The following is a 20,401-nucleotide window of genomic DNA, read 5'->3' as shown; positions in this document are numbered from 1 at the left end:
AACAGAACCCAAAAGGCAAAGACTGCTTTAGCAGTCATGCAGTGGATGCCAATGACTCAGATAGTTCAGATTAGAAAGCTGATAAGCAGTGTTATGCTATCTGACAAAACGGTTAGTAAAAACTGTCACCTACGATATCCTGAAAGGCAGACTATATGCCCATAGAGCCTGTAGCTCAAACGGTGTGTTCATTGTTTCTTGTCACTTCCAGGAAAGGCCTGGGAGAAAGATGAGATCAAGCTGGAGCTAGCTAACCAGCAAGAAGAGATGGTGGTAAATTCACTCTGTAGGGAGGGACTCTGTGGCCTCAGCACCTAGATGGCAGGCCCTAGAAAATTTGGAAAATTAAAAAAGGTGTTTCTGAAGAGCCTATCTTAGCAGGAGATAAAGGACAAAACCTTTCTTTAAGTACCTTATAGAAAGCATTCTCTACTAAACAAGGGGAGCCAGCTGAGACTTCAAGATGAGATAAAGGGTGTTGCCTTCCCATTCAAGCCTATTATTTTGGTCAAGGTAAGCACCATTAAATTTAGGAAGCTGAATGGGTAGAACACAGAAGCAATAAATAAAGGACCAGTTTTCGGGATTAATAAATAGGTCTAGCTGAGATCTTCGACTGAGTAATTTGCCCATGGAATGACCAGAAGCAAAAAGACTGCAGACCTATAAATTTTATAAGAAAATTGTACTGCCAAAGAATCCCAACTCTGGCCAGAAAAAAAATCCTGTAGTTGATGACCCCCTAAAAAAATAACTCTCATAATCCTAAACTTACCAAAATAAAGTAGCCTGTGGAACGAGTGTAGTCTCCAAGGAGGGCGCACTTCCTGAAGCTTATGTCAGAGATGGCCACATAAGATAATGGACAAAGAAGAAGCCATAAGGCAAAGCCAGGGGAATGGGCAGAGGCAGAGTAGATGAGCCAAATAAACTTGTAAACTTACTGCATAGCCACATCAAGGAGCTTTTATCATTCCTCCCCAAAGGGATCTGATAACTGGCTTGAACTAGTGGCTGCTGTTGATTCTTCATTCTTTCCTGATTCCTCATTCTTTCCTTCCAAGAGTTTTCTTTGTATATCGAATGTGTATATATAGGGTGGCTGGCAGTTCATAAAATTCCAGACCATGAAGAGCCACAGCCTGACCTGATGGGGAGGACAGCATTCTCTGGGGGTAATGGACTTTGAGCTGGATTCAAGAATTGAATAGAGAGAGGAGATGAATACATTTTACATATAGGAAGAAAAGCTTAGGATATTTGAGTGCCCAAAAAGGTAGAGTGTGGTGATTACTAATTATTCTGGTATCTATTTTCCTCTTCTCTCTCAAGATAATTTTCAGCTGGTATCTGGCCACCCTGAATAAAGACTATGCTTTCGAGTCTCCCTTGCAGGTATATATATAGAGAGAGATGACCAATGACATACCATTGGAAGTGACAGATGCAATTCTCCTTCCCCCTATTCCCACACAGCCTAGTAGGAGATAACGATCTACAAAGAGTTATTACAAAATAATGTAATAAGTTCTGAAACGGAAAGAAGAAAAAATTGTCATAGATCTACATTCAATGGTAATTTTGAAGTTATAAAATGGCCCACTTGCCTTTAAGTTTTATTCCAAGTATTAAAAAAATAAGAAAAATGAAAATAAAATCATCACCCAAAATTCCCTAAGCCATATCCTGTAACTGTGCAAAACTACTCTTTGACGGTATTGCTTTGATTCTTCCCTCCCAGCACACACCAGATCATACCCTTGACCTGAAGTTCTAATCCAATTATGAACTTCCAAATTTCACCAAGCAAGTTCATTACTGGTGGGAGGAGTAGATACAATTTGGTGAGGAGGGAAAAAGGAGTGGTTACTTATAAAATCAACTCCAGAGATATTTTTCAAATCACACAAGCCCAAAGCTCTCACGATTATTTAGATACAATATTCCAGTTAAGAACCCAACCCAGGTTTTTCCAAGGCAAGGCTAATTCTCAGCTGCCAGGCTGTTATTAGGAATTAAAGAAAGACCCAATTGTGAGGAAAAACCTCAAATGAGATCACAGTAATTGTGCATGAAGCACACAGTAATATGATTTATTTTTAAATTTTGCTGATAACTTTCTCAACATTTTTTGAAGTAATTATTTAATATTTTTCTAGTGAATGTTAATTGTCAGTTCTCTTTTCTTTTTTAAATTAATTAATTGATTTTTTTAAAGTGATAGTATGATCTTAAATGAAGACGAGGTTGTCAAATATATCTTGCACATACATTCCTTATGATGATAACAGTATTTGGCCACAGGTGGCCACAGACCTCCTGTTAGAGAATTACTTGGGGTGCCTGATAAAAATACAAATTCCTGAACCTCATCTCAGGGCATTGAATTAGAACTCTGGGGGAGAGGAAAGGAAGGAGGCCTTCAGAATGGAATTTTAAATATCACTCAAAGTAAGTTGAAAGCACACATAAGTTTGAGAACTGTCATATAAAATTCTAGACACTCAATTTGCAAAGTGTAATAAAATACCTATAGTCTTATCCTCAAGGGATTAATCTGGTTGACCTAAATGCGTCCCTTGAATAAAGCCCATTGCATTCAAGAGAGAGAAATCAGGTTTATCCAAAATGTCCTCTTAGGGAGGTCAAGAGCAAAATATTGAGGTTCACATGTGAGATGTAAGATTTAAAGGTCAGGTACTTAGATGATCAGAGGGATCTTCATTGTTAATGTAATAATTGGATCAAAGATTCCAAATGATTTTTTTCTAATAATCTGTATTCATCTCCTACTCTGTGAGGACGAATACAATGCCTTTGGAGCATAAACCAAATATATAATCAAAATTAATCTCTTGCACATGAGTATGCAACAGAGAGGTTCCAAAAACTGATATTCATGTCTTGTAAACCACTAAAACTCCAGTAACATGGTTCTAAATTCAGCAAAAAGTTTTAAACCCTGAAATTAAAATAAGAGGCTAGAGGACATAAATAGATAAATACCATGCTATGGTCCAAGACCATCAACTGACCGCCCTCCTCACCCTAACAGTACAGTCCTAATCCCCGCATTCCTGCTCATACAGCCATGGAGATGGCCTTGGGAATGTATCCTTGGGTAAACTGGAGGAGCTGGGCGATCCTAGAACTTTTCCCGCAGCCCCGCCTCCTCAAAGAGCTTAGTTCCCACAAGTTTACAACCAAGGAATAGAAAGGACAAGAGCGCCCCAAACCAGTCCGAAGTCGAAAGGTGGTAAGATCACCCAAGCATGGGGCCCTGACCTTAAAGTTCCTTAACTACCGAGGATGGAAAATAGATGACCCTCAGGCTGACAACTCCCATATCTGCCTCCCTCTGCCCCCTCACCTTCCCTTCCTCCCCACTGGCCTGCACGCACGCTGACGGGTCCTCGAAGCCCGAGCTCGCCCCACCCAACAGCACCCCACCACAGGCCGGGCAGGAAGACTCCTCTGCTTCGCCGGCCCCCAGACCCCCCGCCCAGCCCCATCCCGAACCTGGGGGGCGCGCCAAGCCGCCGCGAGGTTCCCGGCTCTCGGGCTTTCTCGGCCGGTAGCCGTAGACACCTCTTTCCGTCTGGTAGCCGCGCCGGAAGAGGAACGGAGGGGTGCGGCCGAGGCTCCGTCTTGCTGCTGCCACAGTGGCCGAGGCCATTTTCCGTCTGGTCTCCTGGCACGAGGGGCAGCAGCCGCCGGGAGCAAGAAGGGCCGCTGCTGGGACTCCAGGAACCCTGGGACGCGCCGCGGAGGCGGCGGGAAACCCGCCCCCAAGGCAACGCCCCCGCGCCTGATTGGCCGGGGGCCTGCCTCTTGGAGCCAATCCAGGACAGCGATCCACCAGGCAAAGCCACGCCCCGCGACTCGCGTGGTCCTAGAAGCTGAGTGACCCTGGATTTGGGCAGTGTGGCCTGCTGAGCAAAGCGTTACTAGCTTTCTGGTACAAAACTTCACATCTCTGTATATCCTGCAGTCTCCCGCCAGGAGTATTCACCTACCACCCCTCTGCTGGAAGCCGCAGAGCACAACCACACAGACACAATATAGGGTGTCACACAGAAAAGAAAAATTAGCGACTGGGTGCATAGAAAGTGGCAGGGACTGAGAACAAGGGACGCAAGAAGAAAAGATCATATGAAGGAGCATGAAAACCAGTATCTCTCCTTAAGAAACATTTAGGGAGAAAGTACAAAATAGTGGAAGAGTAGCCATAAGAAAGGGACAGAATAGGAGTGAAAAGAAATTGGGCATGGAAGATTTCAGAAGTGTAAAGATATTTAACATTCTTAATTGGTCTACCTCGGACAGTTTTCCAAATTATTTTATTCCGACTCACCTTTACAACTCACCTGCAACTTTGCTACTAAGGTCAGTCATCTGTCATTCCAGTCAGGAGTGCAGCTTACCCCACACTATATATGTGATGAACCCAAAATATCTTTCCACCTCATTCATTCATTCAACCACTATGCCCACAGAGCACTCGGCTAGATTACAAAGATTAATAAAATACAGTGTCTTCCCTTAACTGGTTCCCAATGCAGTTGCAGACTGAACTCAACATAGTGTGAGACATGCTTTACAGGTGCCTTGAAAGCACAGAAAAACCACATGTAGCACAAGGTGTGTCAGGGGGACCCCCAAGTGGAAGGGACACTAGAACAAAATCTTTGGGAATGAAGTTTGTCACAGTGATTAAGATCTTTTTCTTCACAATTTTAACAAAAGGCAGTCCAGAACATGCTTGAAAGATGCTATAAAATATTAAATCAAAAATATGGGAGAAAGGGATAATCCAATGGACTGAGGTCCATGCAGAAGTGGGAAAGGATGGAATCGAAGCAGAGTATGCCAGAAAGGAGAAGAGAAACGTTCTCAATTGATTCAGATAGAAAGAAGAAAAGATAGGTGCAAAAGCAGCCAGAGTTATAGATTCAGTGGTGGGATTCTGAGGGAGATTCTTCTATATGAAGTATGAGGCCAGATAATTTCCCCCAAAGAATTATTTGAGAAGGTGCTGAGGAGTGGGGAGGTGAGTCAGAGTGAGAAAGGTGGAGACAGTATGAAACTGTTGAGGAGAGCAGTAAAATGTAGAAGACTGTGTTGAAGTTTTGGGGCCACCCAGTTGAGGTTGGTGACCATGAACACAGATATTAATTTCTGCTCTTTTGTGATTTACTCTATTAGTGTTTAGTTGCTTTGGTACAGAGGTCAGAAGGATGATGATTAGATTCATTCAGGGCTGGAGTTTTTCCAGGTAGATGTGATAGAAAGGACAAGAGGCAAAACGTTTAAGATATTAGAGAATAATTGAAATAATAAAACATGGACTCTATGCTGGAAGAAAAAACGACTAGCAAATATAAGAATGGACTAATGAAAAAAGGGGCAGAGGTTGACAGTTCCAAAGCAGATGAAGAACAGGTAAACTGGGAGTGCTTGAGATTGACCTAGAAAAACAGAAGGTTGTAGTCAGAAAATGAGATGTGTGATGACTGTAGAGGTGATGCAAATTTTAATGACCAGGAAGTCGATTGGCTAAAGTGAAGAGAAGGAGAATGTCATCAATAAGAAGGTCTAGGAACTGAGAAGTCAGGCTTTTTGATAAACTGCCAGAGGGACATCAATATCACCTTGGAATTGGCAGGACTTGAAGTAGAAGAAGACTCTTAGTCATGTGTTAAAGCCTTTAGTGAATGAAGAGGGGTGACTAGGAAGTTAGCAAATGATGCTGAGAAGGAGAAGGTATGGCATATCTCTAACATGTGGATTCAAATCAGCAGGGAAATTTGCAAAAATGGAGGCAGCGACTGGGAATAAAGATGATACAGATCCCATCCCTGGACGCTAAGTACATCCAAAATAGTTCTCAAATCTGTCCATTCTCCATCATTACTGCCTAGTTGCGGCCATCAACACCTCTCTCCAGGAGTTACACAGTAGCTTCCTAAATGGTCTTATTGCCTTGGGTCTTTCCTTGACTAGACATACTTCTTGCACATTGAGTCAGAATTATTTCTTAAAATTAATATCTGATTCATATCACTTTTGCCTGAAACCTTTTCATGGTTCTCTGTTCTCCTTTGGATAAAGTCTAAAAGTCTTAACATAGCTTTAAAGTTCTTTAAAGATCACTGACTCTCAACTCATTTCTTAAAATTCCCATCTCCTCATTTCCCAGAAAGAAACTTCAGTGCTTTCCCACACTTCCAAAATCTTTTCCTTTGCAATCTCACTCTCATAATTTTAATGAACGACAATATAAGAATGACACCAAATACAAATCACCAGCATAGATTTCTCTTCTGAACTCAGGTTCCACATATGTGGAATATGTTCTACTAACATCTTCATTTCTTCGTGTAGCACTATGAATCTATAGTATACTAAACTCTAAATGTTAGAAGATCATGATTTTGGAAATTGGTGGCCCACAGGTCCCAACTAAACTGCTGATGTGCTTTGTTTGCTATCATAGTGTCTTAATTTTTAAAAATTGGATGTTAATATTAAAAATGTGGAAGGCTGCATCTTAAAGTCCAGATTTCTGTTTTTTCTTAAAAATCTAGTCAATCTAGACACACTGAACACACTTTCCCCCATGGCAGTAATCAGCTGGAGTTAAGTGGTGGCTGGTCTCTTTAGACGAGGCATGTGAGTGCCAGTTTTCAGTCTCCACGGCTTACCTTTATGCGGTCTGCCTAGCTGAACCCTACATTCACTTGTGTTTGCACCCCCTCATCTGCTGTGATTTTGCCTGCCTCTTCTTCCACCTTTATAGAATCACACTTCCTGTGGCCTCACTATGCTCCAGCAACACTATTTTCAGTCCCTCGAATACCACACTTTTGTTACTTCGAGGTCTTCACACATGCCATTCCCTCTGCCAGGAGCTGGTCCACTTCACCCCACGCCCAACAGTCACATGCACCTGGATAATTCCTACTTTCCTTCTCAAACGGGCTTAGAGTTTCTGAAAAAAATGTTCCTGACCCCCGTGGCTCGTTTAGTTCTCCCTACTGTACACTCGCATAGCACTCCATACGTTTCCTTATTACATTAGTGCAAGTTGGTAAGTGCTGAGTGGGGTGGAGGTTAAAACTTTCAGAGGTAAAGTTAAGGTCCATTGAGATTAGGGTGTAAGACTAGGTCTTCTACATGGACAATGAAATGGCCTAGGATAATGGCAGGCATTTCAAACAATTTTGTCATTATCAGTTTCTGCCTATCTCCCTCATTAGATTGTGAGCTCCCTGAGACCAGAAATAGTGCTTTATTCATTTTTGTATTTTAATTTCCAAAACAGTGATTAATACACATTAAAAATTAGATGGATGATACTGTCCAGAGAATAAGACAGGCCAAAGACTGAGAGAAAATATTTGCAAAAAATATATCTGATCATATTGATGGATACAGGTCATTATACATTTGTCTAAACCCACGGAGTGTACAACTCAATGTAAACTACAGACTTTGGGTGACGATGACGTGTCAATGCAGGTTCATCAACTGTAACAAATGTCTCACTCTGGTAGGGGATGCTGATAACGGCGGAGGCTGAGCCTGTGTCAGGATAGGGGGTGTATGCAAACTCTCTGTACCATTCCTTCAATTGTGCTGTGAACCTAAAACCGCTCTAAAAATATAAAGTCTGAAAAAAAAAACATATATGATACATGGCTGTTATCAAAAATACACAAAGAACTCTTAAAATTCAACAATTAGAAAACAAACAACCTGATTTTAAAAATGGACTGAAGACCTTAACAGATACCTCATCGAAGAAGATACACCCATGGCAAATAATCATATAAAAAGAGGATCTACATCACATGTAATTAGAGAAATGCAAATTAAAAGAACAGTGAGATACCACTACGCACCTATTAAAATGGTCAAAATGCAAAACATTGACACCACCAAACTCTGGTGAAAATGTGAAGCAAAAGGAACTCAGAGTCATTGCAGGTGAGAATGAAGAATGAAGCATAAATGTTAAATCCATTTCTTGCTTCCAAGAAATGATTTTAGAATTAAATCCTTTGCAGATAATAAACAATCAAGACACTCTTGTCGAGTGAACGTGTAGATGTTGGGAAGGCAAGAGGTGAGAGAAAAAAGGATCGGCTTCTCCCACATTAGCTTTGGGAGAACTATATCTTGAAATTGTGCCTTGTACTTCCTTGGGCCCCCGCTGGTGACAAAACTATGAAGAGAACTCCATCTGACCACCAGCTTCAAGCCTGTTCTACAATCTCACAGTCTGGTGTTCTTAGCTTCTAAAGAAAAACAAAAGATGGACACAAATGAATTAAAATAAGAATATTCGATTTTTAAAAAACTTGCATAGCGGACCATGGAGAAAGAAGATTTATAATCATTAATGAGATATAGATGTTGCTTTAAAACTATAGTCTATATAATTTAGTTTAACAGTTTTATTTCAGGAAAATTTAAATATTTTTTTATTATGTTATTTGTATTTAGAATATAGATATATAGTTATATAGAAAGAGTTCTATAAATAGTTCTACGCAGATATCTGGAATTAAAATGTAATGCTGTAGTAGCTGAATGAGTGTTGTGCTGGGAATCAGGCTAACAGGTTTTAATTTCATCTTTTCCATTGACTGGCTATGTGACCTTGGGACTATGTAACCCTGGGAGGACACAAGCTCTCTATTTCCTCATAGCCTACATTGTCTTTAAGGTTCCTTTATGTTCTAAATGTTTTTTATTCTAAAGCTTAATATAAAAAGTAAAAGGATATGTACTGGTCTGGTAGATGAGAAGTTCAGAATGTGGGCTTTACTTATTCATTCAATGGAACGCTATACAGAAATGAAAAATAAATGAACTAGATCTACACATACAACATAAAATTGATCCCAGGAATATAAAGTTAAGACAGAAAATATTATAAGAAAGACATTCACACAAATTTTTAAAATATACCAAATGGGTCTACATATTTTTATGGATATGTACACATGTAGTAAAAGTAAAAATATATAGATAGGTAAGATGAATATCAATTTCAGTAATTTGGTTATATGGGGGCATGGAGAGGAATGAGATGGGCAGGAGCTTTTATAATTTCTATGATGTTTTAGTTTTCTAGAAATTTTTGAAACAAATACTTCAAAATGTTATTATTTGTTAAATTGCGGGTGGTAGGAACATAGGTATTTATGATTCTCTATACTTTCCAGCATTGTTAAATATTTTAAATTTTAAACATTGGAAGAATATATATTTTAAGAACAACAACCAGAAATTAGGGGGAAAAAATGTTATCTTCTCAATGAGGTCTACCCTGATACACTTCTTAAAACTGCAACTAATCTTATCACCCTTTATACTGCTGCTCCCCTCGCTCTGTTCTTTTAATTTTTACAATCACGCTTATCATTTCCCAACATACCACAAATTTATCATTTTTTGTCTTTCTCCTGACTAAAATGTAAGCTCCATGAGGGCAAACATCTCTGTACGTATTGCTCACTAATGTATCTTAGGTGCTTAGAATAATGCCTGGCACAAAAGAGGTACCCTAGAAACACTTTTTCAGTGAAGGTGCAGTATTAGAGCCTGACTGCCTGTGTTCAAATCTTGGTGCTACCACTTACTAGCCATGGGCAAGTTACTTAACCTCTCTCTAAGCTTCAGTTTCCTTATCTATAAAATGAGAATTGTAATAGTACCTAACTGATATGGTTGGAGTAACAATATGCAAAACCACTTTAGAATAGTGCCTGATATATTTTAAGTACTCAATACATTATTAGTTATCATTATTGTTATGTTATTATTGTCATTATTCATGGTTGTGGCTCTCGGCATGATTCCTGCGATTTAATGACCTTGAACCTGCAGGCCTGATGAGTAAGTCTGTGTGTCAGGGTACAAGGCAATTAACAATGACGGAGTATGAGAACAGGAATATCCTAGGAACCAACCAAAAGGGTTCAAGGCATGCCACCCCAAAATATGCCACTGGCATAGGATTTTGAACTGAAAGCAAATGAAAAGAAACAGACATAAGAAAAGCTCTCTGCCCTCCACATCCACCAGGACAACTGTAGACTCATCAGTCCAGAGAAGGCACCAGAGGAATCTTACTAACAAACTTCCACATAAAATAACCTTTTTCCATTAGTTCCCCGTGTATTTACTTTCTCACAGTTTGCCAGGCCTAAAAACCTAAACCATTTTCGTCTTGTCATTTCTGTACAAATTCATTGTTCTTTTATGATGCTACATAAGCCCAAGGTCTAACCACTCCTTTGAGTTATTCACTACTATTTCTCTTGCGTGTATGCATGATACATGTGTTAATACACTTCGTTTGTTTTTTTCTTGTTAATGTCTTTTGTTAGTCTAATTCGCAGGGCCCCATCCAGAGAGTTTAGGAGGGTAGGGGGAAAAAGTTTTTCCTCCCCTATACAGTTTATTGTCTCATTAATAGAGTGTTCAGATATGAAAATGGTTGGTTCACCAGGCTAGAAAGAGGCATATTTCATATTTGACAAAGTATTTTCTTGGGTTCTTTGCCTTGTTTTTTAAAGCACTGAGCATGCTAAAAGTTACACTTTTGAAGACAGACTAATTTCTTCCACCAGCAACTTTTCATTAAAAGGAATTCTCGCGTTATCATAATAATGCGGCACATACATGCATTACTCCATTTCATATATAATGCAAATTTATCTATTACCAAAGTTGACTAATTTAATTTTCTTTCCTCATCCTCGCCCACTTTTATTAAGAAAGGTATAAATGAGCAACCATTCAGAACCAGGAGGGTGAGGGAAGAAAAGGTGAAATTTATTCAAATGATCTCTTCAGCTGAAAAACAGCATCCTTTCCTCTATTGTTCTTAATCACATTTCTTCTCTGATTAATAGAAATTCCTTTAAAAAAAAAAAAAGACTGCTTCTTAATTTCTTTTCTTTCCTCTGGCTAATACTCAGGGTTTTCTCTTTGTTCTCATAATTTTCACCCCCACTCCCACCACCCACATTGCAAAACATATCATACTTATAAAAATGTATTTATATAAGTATACATATATAACATGTAATATTGAAATAATAACTATCATATTAGTTGTCTGTTGGAAGAAATTACCACACAATGTAGTGGCTTGAAACAACAAATGTATTATTATCTCACAGATTTTGTAGGTCAGTAAACCAGACACAGCTTACCACTAGCTCTGTAGTAGGGCTGTTGATTGAGATTATGGTCATCTGACTGCTCAACTTGGGAGAATTAACTTTCTCTCTGTTCACCCAGCTGGCAGGATTGAGTTCCTCATTGGCTGTTGGCCAGAGCCTCCCTCAGTTCTGTGTGGGCCTCTCGGAAGAGTACCTTAAGACATGGCAGCTGGCTGCCCTAAGTGAGAGAGATCCAAATGAATCCACCACATTTTGTGAACTAATATTGATACTAACCCCCCATTACCCCTGCTGCATATATTCACTAGAAGTGAGTTACTCAATTCAGACTTCACTTGAGGATTACACAAAGATGTGAATACCAGGAGGCAGGGATCCTTAAAGGCCACCTACCATACCCAGGTGACCATTTTTAGAAATGTTTCAGTGAAGGCAGAACAGCAGTCATCCTTTTGACCTATTAATCATGCACTCCGCCATGTAACCCTTCCTCTGGCTGCTATGACACTTTGCTCCTAAAATGATAGCTAGTGCTATTAGCTTATTATTAAACTGATATTGAATGTTAGGCATAAAAAACTTAGTACAACGTAGCATCCCTCTTTAGATAAGTCTTTCACTAAATAGAAAGGGAGTATAACACAGTGGAATGCTATTTCTAAATTCCATGGAGAAAATTGAGGAAAGTATAATGTATATATTATGTCTGCAGTGCAGAACCTTCCAGAAGAAAAATAAACTAGAAATGACACCATTCCTTTACCTTACTCCTAACAACTGATACAAGTGAAGTGATGCCAGAAGACTCTCTGGGTAATGTCTTTTTTCCCCAGCTATAATTTTCAGTGGGATATTATCATCCTGGGTTATGACGTCAACTATTTTTCACTTCGATTCTTAAACACTTTGAAGCAATAAGGTTTATTGTCAAAATTAAAATAATAAAGTTGAGAATCATAAAGTGTAATCTACTCATTTTTTAAATGATGCATCGGAGTCACAGACAGGTTACAAATGACTTGCCTTTGCTTACTGCATTACGTGTGTAGTAGGCAGGACAGCAAGTCTTTAATTCCCAGCCCAGTCCTTTCCTTTGTAATAAAGACCTCTGCCCACGATAGTGGGCAGAGGTCTTTATTACATATATTGGTCCATCTTGTTAGAACAAGATTATAAAATCAGGTCTTTCCTTATTCTACATTCTAATTGTGTAAAAGGGGATATCTGTAATATCATGTGTGTGGTATTCGGTTGTAGAAGGTAGGGAAACATTTTAGAATGGGAAGAAATATTATATAAGCGTGAACTTTGGAATCAGGCAGTCCTGAGTGAAGGAGATTCTATTTAGCAGCCGTGTCATCCTGGGCACATTATTTAACTATTTTAAGCTTTAGTTTCTCCCTCTATTAAAAAAAAAGGAAAACAGGTTACCTACCGAATAATTGGGTGGATTAATGCCTGACACACACTAATAAACACGTGTCTATTTCTTTCCATTCATCCATTCAACCACTGTATTTAAAATTTGAATTATCTTTAATAGAAATCATAAAACGGGGTATGGAATCCTGTATTTGGACTGTTAAGAGTTGGTATACTGCTTGATAAATAAAACTGCAGTCTGATTGTTTCCTCCGAAATATTGTTCTTTTCACTCTAGTTTAATCCTATAAATGCCTGCATCAGCACACAGGTTTTCTCCCTCTTCCTAGAAAGCATGCGTAGGAGAGGAAAAACTTTTCCTCTACCCTGTTAGGTTCTTTCAGTGGGATTGTGAGAGTGAAACTAACGAAAGACAGATTAACAAGAGAAAAGGTGTATAATTTTTATTAATATTTATGTGCAGAGGAGTTCACAGAAAAGTGAACAAAGAGGCCGTTAGGCTTGGGGCTTACATACCATTTCAATAAAGGGGGCTTGGGTTTTAAGGAATGACAAATTGTGGGAAAGCGACTAGGATATATATGGGGGAACCAATGGAAGATAAGGGTTATTTTAGTAAGATCTGTTTATGCAAACCCATCTGGGTGTTGACACTCCATCTTCAGTGACAAGTCTCTCCTCTTCTTTATACGAAGAAGAAGGGGTGTGGGATGGACACCCTCACAAAGGGAAGTTCATGCCCAGCTTTTAGGCAGATAAAGGGGAGTTCTGGAGAATGCTTCCTGCATCTTGTTGATTCTCAGTTCTATTAGGTCAAAGTAATCTTTACTATGAAGTGGCGTATTTTGGGGTGGCATATCCTGATCCCCTTTAGCATCATTTATAGAATAAAAATAGAAAAAGAAGTAGATGAGGTTAAAAACCAATATTAAGTTCAGTTTTGGATTCTTCAGGTTTGAGGTTAAAAACCAATATTAAGTTCAGTTTTGGATTCTTTAGGTTTGAAGTGTATGTGGATTAATCATTACAGATGTCCCACAGCAAAGACTTAACAATATAGGTCAGAAATTAAAAAATTAAGACCAGTCAGATGACATAAGATTAGCTTCCTTACCACTTATTCATCATTAGTTACCCCCAAAGAATACTGAGAAGGTTATTCTGCTGGACAAATCGAAGTGAAACCAGAATTAGAGATATTTACAAATCTTCATCATCATTGGTTACAATCGCTGAGAACACTCTTCATTTTTTCTCTTTTCAGTCTTATTATCATTGACAAATAAGATATTTAATCAACAAATACATTGCAAGCAGTGATTTGACTTTCTCTTTTTAACCTTCATTTTAAAGTTCGTTGTCTTAGCACAATTTGTAATGCTGGAGTAAAAGGTTTCAGATGGACTGGTTTCATACCAGTGTTAAGGCAGAGAAAGCGCTGTTGAAGCACCATTTATTCAAACTGCAAAACCATTTAGATTGCTTATTGTTTCCAAAATGATTTAGTAAAAGCTAACACAGAACATATACTCTGAACTGTGCTAAGTGCTTTTATTTGAATCACTTCCTTTATTTTTCACAAAACCCTATGAAAAACTACTACATTATTATCACCATTTTAAAGAAAGAGCTGTGACCTAAACTGGTTAAAGAATTAGCCCAAGTTCTAGTTGGTAAATGTCGGAACTAGTCTGACTTTAGAGATGCATGTTCCTCCGTTTCCATTGTGGCTTCTAAATCGGTTCTCTTCCATTCTCTTTTAAAAGCCTTGGTTCTTCTGGACTCGTTCCCTCTTGTCTGTACCCCTAGCTACTGCAGCTCTTCAGAACCACTTTCTGATGTCCTCATCTGTCTTCTTTAATTCAGAAGTTTTTGGCTCTTTTTATCACTGGTCAGTTTTCTTTTCATCCTCTACCCCATCAATCCGTTCACCCCTACACCCACATACATATCTCATGTACCTTAACTTTCCTACGTGCCCAGTTTAGAGTCCATGATCCTTCATTATAATCATTCTCTTGCAAACACCTCCAACTCCTTTACTCTTATCTTTCTCCGGCAATACTTTCATGAGGAAAAAAAAAAATGCCACAACTTTGATTAAACTTAACTGCCCATCTCTTCTGGAGAAATTGGCATGAGTAGGCCAGATGGTTTTACTTACAATTTATGACCACAAACCTCAAGTGGCTTCCAGCATGACCTGTCAATCCTCACTATGCATCTCCATTGTTTTCACTCTTCAAGGTGTTTTCTTTCATATTTCTCCATTTTTCCAAACCTCTCACACTCTCCTTCATCTCTTAGTTTCTGACCTTGTCTCCAATTTTATTGAGAAAATAGGACTGATCAAGGAGGAAATCCTTTAGAGTTTCTCTATTCCATCTCTCCAAGCCTGTCTATACATGCATCCATCTTTGTATTTTCTCTTACTATTACGTAGAAATGCCCCTGCTTCTCTCAAAGGCACTCTTTCCACTTGCATTTTAGATTTCATTCCTTCTCAATCTCATAAGGATTTTGGTCCTATATTATCCTTTCTCTCTCCTATATCTTTAATATCTCCCTCTTCTTTTGGATTATTAGCATTCTCTATATCTCTAGTTAAAAGATACAAAAGATACAAAAATAAACAAAATCTCCCCTGACTTCACAATATCCTTGACTTATATTTTTCTGCTGCTCTTCACAATAAAATTTCTCAAATACCAATCTGTCCCCCCTACCTCACTAAATTACCCCCTACAGTCAATATTGATCCATATGGTGTCAAAGCAATAAGCATTTCTGTCCTCATGTTATTTGTTCTCAGTAACATTGGAGACAGTTAACCACTTTTTCTTTCCTGAAGCAGCTCTTTTCTTGGCTTCCATGACTACACTCCCCAGGTTCTGTCTTTCCTAACTCAGTCTTTTTAGAGAACTATCCTCAATATTTGGAGGTTTCCCAGGCCTTTGTCCTGAGACTTCTTCTCTTATTACATTTTCTTTGATCCCATTCTTTCTTATGGCTTTAAATACTAGCCATGTTAATGACGCTCAAATTGTCATCTCTAGGCCACAACTCTTAAGTCTCAACTGCCTATTTGATATCTATAGTTGGATAATTGGGATCTTCTAGTTCTTTAGGTGCTCAAATTTTGCATCATTAAAAAGGTCACTCTACAGTAGCCACACTCTTCTCTCTCTCCATTATATCTCCCTGTTCATTTCCTTTGTAGCATTTATTCTAACCTTTTAACTTTTTTATTTGCTTACTTACTATCTACCTGCTGCATTAGATTATAAAATTTTCATTTACCAACTTTTAGTATCTGTTATGCACTGTTCTAACCACTCTATAAGTTTTATAATCTAATTTGTTTTTGACAAACCATATTTATTAAATGCTAAAAAAAAAAAAAAAAAGTAACTTTACATTGCTTCACTCCTATTTTGGTGAAATTAATAGAAGCCAGTGTTAGTAAATTGATTTTCAATCTTATAGTTCCATGAGAAATTTCAAGATGGCGGGGTAATTAGTACTATTATGTTTCACATGCTTAACATTTACATTTGTTTAAATGCACTTAACCCTTAGATCTCTTACTGAATGGATACATCTGAGCACATTCAATTTAGAAACTGTTAAGTAGAGAGACAGAGATAAAATTGTTGAAAAATTTTCACCAGAGATATACCATGAACAGGTAGCTGCCTGAGAAAAACAGGTAGCTTTTCCTAGCTTAAAGTAGTTAAACTGGATACTGGCTCCTAAAAGACAGCTGGTATTATTCAAGTTACAACATACCACAAGCAGCGCACCTTGTAGTCCAATTCAAATAATGTCTGTTTTTTAATTCAGGGTTTATCCTGCCCTGTAATTATAATCTTTTACCCTTGCTTTTGCTTCCTTTTGTGAAACATTATAACTAGGTTTTAAGTTGAAAATAGCATCATGTATTTTTGCATATTGCAGTTTTTTCTGTTTTTTCCACATGGTATAGTCTTGTTAACTGAACCAGGCAAAAAGAAGAATGGACATTTTTGAGAATTTTCTGAAATAATGACATATCTAAATAAACGCTTAAATGCTTAATATAATGCAGTTTCAGAATATAATGGTTTGAATTATCATCAAAATACAAAAATGATGGCTTCTTCAGAGCAGTGTTTCTTCCAGATACAGCTCACAATGATATCTTCACATCAGAAGGTTTCTGGTGGCTAGCCTGACATCTTTCTTTGGAAAAAAAATTATTGGCAGCATTCTCAGTCAATGTGAAAGTGTACATAAAGGCAGTGGAACATAGCAGAAAGAACTTTGGTTTCTGGAGTTAAACTTGAGTGTAATATTAGATGATATACTTACCAGTTTTATGGTCTTGAGTAAATTACTTAGTCTTTCTGTGACTCAGTTCCTATAAAATGGGGATCATAATACAAGATTATTAAGATAACAAATGTAAAATAGCAAATGCTCAAAAAAATACCCTTCTATTTTTTGATCCTTGTACTTATTCCTTTTACCACCTGATAAAAGGCAAAGATTTATCAATAGCATAGGTAAATCTTAAAGATATTCAGACAAAAATGAAAAAAAGAAAACTGAAATGTGGGTGGTGTTTGGGGACAGTTCTCTCATAATTTTCAATGGTACAGAGTAGCAGCATTTGTTTTTCTCTTTTACTACCCTTTAAATGATTTACCCATTGGTAGTGTTTTAGAAAAAAAAAAAACCTTAAATACAGGAAGCATCAACACTCAGATTAGGAGGGCAATTTGCGTGCTAAGAATAAATGGGAAGTAAAACATTAAGTTGAGGCAAATGTGCAAAGCTGAATAAAAGGGAAACTACACCTGCCTCAAGTATCTCAGATTGGGAGCAGCTCATTTTGTGGGCTTGGATATCAGGTAGGGCGCCGCTTGTCAAGCAAGAATCAAGACCAGTTTTGCACCTTTGTTCCGCTGGCCCTGGACCAGCCAGAGCCAAAGTACAAACACCTAGTTAAATCATGCTGGCAGACACTCGCACTGCTTCGATAAAAGTAGGGGGCCAGTGCACAAATTTAGCATTTTAAAAGGTAGTAAGTCGTGTGGATAGGCTGGCTGATGCTTATTTTTAAAAAGCTGACTTGGGTTCGCATCTGAAGTTAATGACAAGACGAGACAATTTTTCTTTTTAAAAAACGAGTGATTTCAATTAACTCAGGTAAATCATTCCACTGTAATTTTTAAAATATACTTGCTAGAACCGGATACTTCCTAAAATCCCTATGCGAAAAGGCTTGACTCTTCTTCACTCTGAAACGTTTTGATGTGGAACACCTAAAAGTCCTCCGGAACATTTCCCCAAGGGACTTTCGTAATCTTTCTCGAACATTCTTAAATCTAGACCCATTCCTAACCAACTCTTACCTTCCTCATCAGCCATAACCTTTAGCTTCTCCAGTTTCCAATTTCCTAAAACTTCAACCTTACCTCTCCAATTAGTCCAATCAAACTTTCCCTTCTTAGACTTCTTCCTCACGTTCGCTCCAAGAAACGCCCATGAGAATCACGTGGCCAAACTTGTCCTTAATGGCGCTCCGTAATTCTCTTACAGTTCTACCGCAACTTCCTCGCCTCCTACAAGCTCCGCCCCGCCCATTCTCGCTTTCCCTTCCCCCCCCCCACCCCACCCCACCCCCGTAGTACCTGCGCCTGCGCGTCGCCAATTCAGGCGCTTTCCCTTTCCTGGCGACCAATCCACTTCCTGCCTCCGGCCCTCGGAACACTCCTCCCCTCAGCTGGGGCCCTGGCTCGAGGTGCTGGTTGTGGCTGCCCTATTAATTGCCTGACTGAAAAATTCACTTCTGTCACTGAGGGGACAATTTGAACAAGCCGCTGAGTGTGTGGCACCGACCTGAGCCTTTGCTCGCGATTAACCACGCTGGAGCTGAGCTAAGGGTACCGCTATGCCCGGAGATAGGCGACCCGGACTGGTTTCGATTTGGCAATCGCGCGGGCACCTTCTTCCTTTCCCCTTCCCTCCGCCCCGCCCCCACTTCGCAGCCTGGCCGCGCTGGTGAGTGGCGGGCGGGAGGGCCGGAGGGCGGAGGGAGGAGGGGGAGCTGAGGGAAGGCGGGCCCTCGGCTGCTAGATAGGTAGGGGGAGGGGAGGGGAGAGCCCGAGCGCTGGAGTTGGTGCTGGGAAACCCGGGGCTAATGTTGACAACAGGCTCGAGGTGAGTCCCGGGGAACCTCCTTTCCCTCCGCTCCAACGACCGGGAGGAAGCGGGTCTGAGGGGCACCGGCCTGGACTCCTACTCCCTGGGGGACTCAAGAGACGACTCCTCACCTCAGCGCTCTGGGGGCGGCAAGCAGTAGACGGACCGCGGGTCCAGCGTCGTCCTCCTCAGACCCCTTTCTCGGAGGCTCCCACCAACGCGGGAGCCTCCGGCCTGGGGCAGGCATGAGGGATTGTAGAGGGGGTTCCTGCCTCACATACCCGGGCTGGGCCTCGGGGCTGGAGACGGCAAGCCTGCTGTGGCGGGGTGAAGGTGTTTGGGGGTGTGGAGTAGAGTGAGGGGAGGTGGGGAAAAGCTTTTCGGGAGCCGGGAGGGAAGCGAGGGCGAGGAAATGGGGAGGGTGCGTATGTGGGAGGATGTGGAGTACGGAGACCAGCCGGAGAGGCTCGGTCTTAGGTGGTGAGCGAGTGTGGGGTGAGAAGTTTGGGGTTGGAGCAAGGATGGTTGGTGAAGGTGACCGTGGATACCCGTAGAAGGGGAGTTGTGGCGGGGAAGCGTGTTAGTTATAGGAATGTGGAGCGAGAGCAGGGGTTTGTGGGAGGTGAGTGTGTAGGGGAAGGGGTTTGAGTGTAGTTGGGAATGGTGGGCATAGGTTTTTGGCTTACTTCTTTTTAGTCTCCTAGGCTGGGGATTTTTCACTTTACCTTCATCCCAAGGCTCCTGGTAACTCTCTTGTTAGTGCTGTTGAACTAAGGAGATGATCACAGGATATTTGGTCTCCAGGTTGGTCAAGCAGAGCCAGCTAACAGGCTTGGGGGTACACACTGGACCGGACCGTCAGCTCTTCTTCTGTTTTAGGACTTGTAGGTGGTGATGCAGCAGACCCAAGTAAAACAACTGTTTCCCTTCTTATTGAACATGGTTTTTATGTGTTTATAAAAATTGTACAACTCATCAAGAAACCAGTTTTGAACTCTGGTGAAATTCGTAAAAACTTTGAATGAGTCCTTTATAATAACTTTGGACGATCTTTAAAGTCGAAGACTGGGAAGTAATGCCCGTATGTGGTTCTGCCCTTTGAACAAATTGAATAACAGAATTGAAAGGTAAACAGCATTCTTTTACACTGGAGTATTTTCAGTGCAGTCTGATTGTGATTTCATACAGAGTCCATATGGTACTTTGCAAAGCAATATCTTTAAAAGGGAAACACCCCTTTTTCTGTACTCTGTCCCCCAGGACACTCCATTGGTATCTGTTTTACTAGTAAAGTAGTTTTACTTTCTTGTGGAAGTTCGGAATATATTTAGAAAACCAAGTAAAACATAAAGCCCAAGGGCCAGGATACTATTTTGGGAGCTAGGAAGGTGGTTTTAAAGCATAGCTTCCTTTTAAGGACTGTCTGAATGTAATTGTACTCAGTAAAAAATTTGTAAGAGCTAATTATATTCCAATTAAAAGATCACTAATTTTTATCTGTACTATGTTGAGATAGAATCTTAAATAGAATCTATTTAAAATTCTAGTTTTTACTTGAAAAATTTTTTGAAACTTTAGGTAAAATATTTGGCTGCATGGATTTATTAAAATAATTAAAAGAATTTTAGCAT

At 39.8% G+C, this 20,401-nt stretch overlaps 2 protein-coding genes across 10 annotated transcripts in view; one reads left to right on the top strand and one right to left on the bottom strand.

Moving 5' to 3' along the window:
* The window catches only part of DHTKD1 (dehydrogenase E1 and transketolase domain containing 1), a 52,226-nt gene extending 33,101 nt beyond the window's left edge, over positions 1 to 19,125 (bottom strand). The window contains exons 1-3 of one of the 6 annotated variants that reach the window (XM_039877375.1): positions 17,981 to 18,194; positions 16,935 to 16,983; positions 11,232 to 11,418 (exon numbers count right to left, since the gene is read on the bottom strand). Coding sequence is in view for 2 of the 6 variants with exons in the window: in XM_039877379.1 (XP_039733313.1) it covers positions 3,520 to 3,676 (157 nt within the window). In the remaining 4 variants the exon portion in view is untranslated. Of the gene's footprint in view, positions 1 to 3,519; positions 3,730 to 11,231; positions 11,419 to 16,934; positions 16,984 to 17,980; positions 18,199 to 18,901 lie in introns of those variants that run through there. The other 5 variants (XM_039877378.1, XM_039877377.1, XM_039877376.1 and 2 more) reach the window with 5 other exon arrangements.
* Positions 18,609 to 20,401, top strand: part of UPF2 (UPF2 regulator of nonsense mediated mRNA decay) — a 93,645-nt gene continuing 91,852 nt past the window's right edge. The window contains exon 1 of one of the 4 annotated variants that reach the window (XM_039877371.1): positions 18,609 to 18,629. The gene's annotated coding sequence lies outside the window, so the exon portion shown is untranslated. The other 3 variants (XM_039877369.1, XM_039877372.1, XM_039877370.1) reach the window with 3 other exon arrangements.

This window comes from Pteropus medius, unplaced genomic scaffold, assembly GCF_902729225.1.
Source record: "Pteropus medius unplaced genomic scaffold, Ma_sr-lr_union100, whole genome shotgun sequence".
NCBI classification, from domain to species: domain Eukaryota; kingdom Metazoa; phylum Chordata; class Mammalia; order Chiroptera; family Pteropodidae; genus Pteropus; species Pteropus medius.
This window is presented reverse-complemented; position numbering and strand designations above follow the sequence as displayed.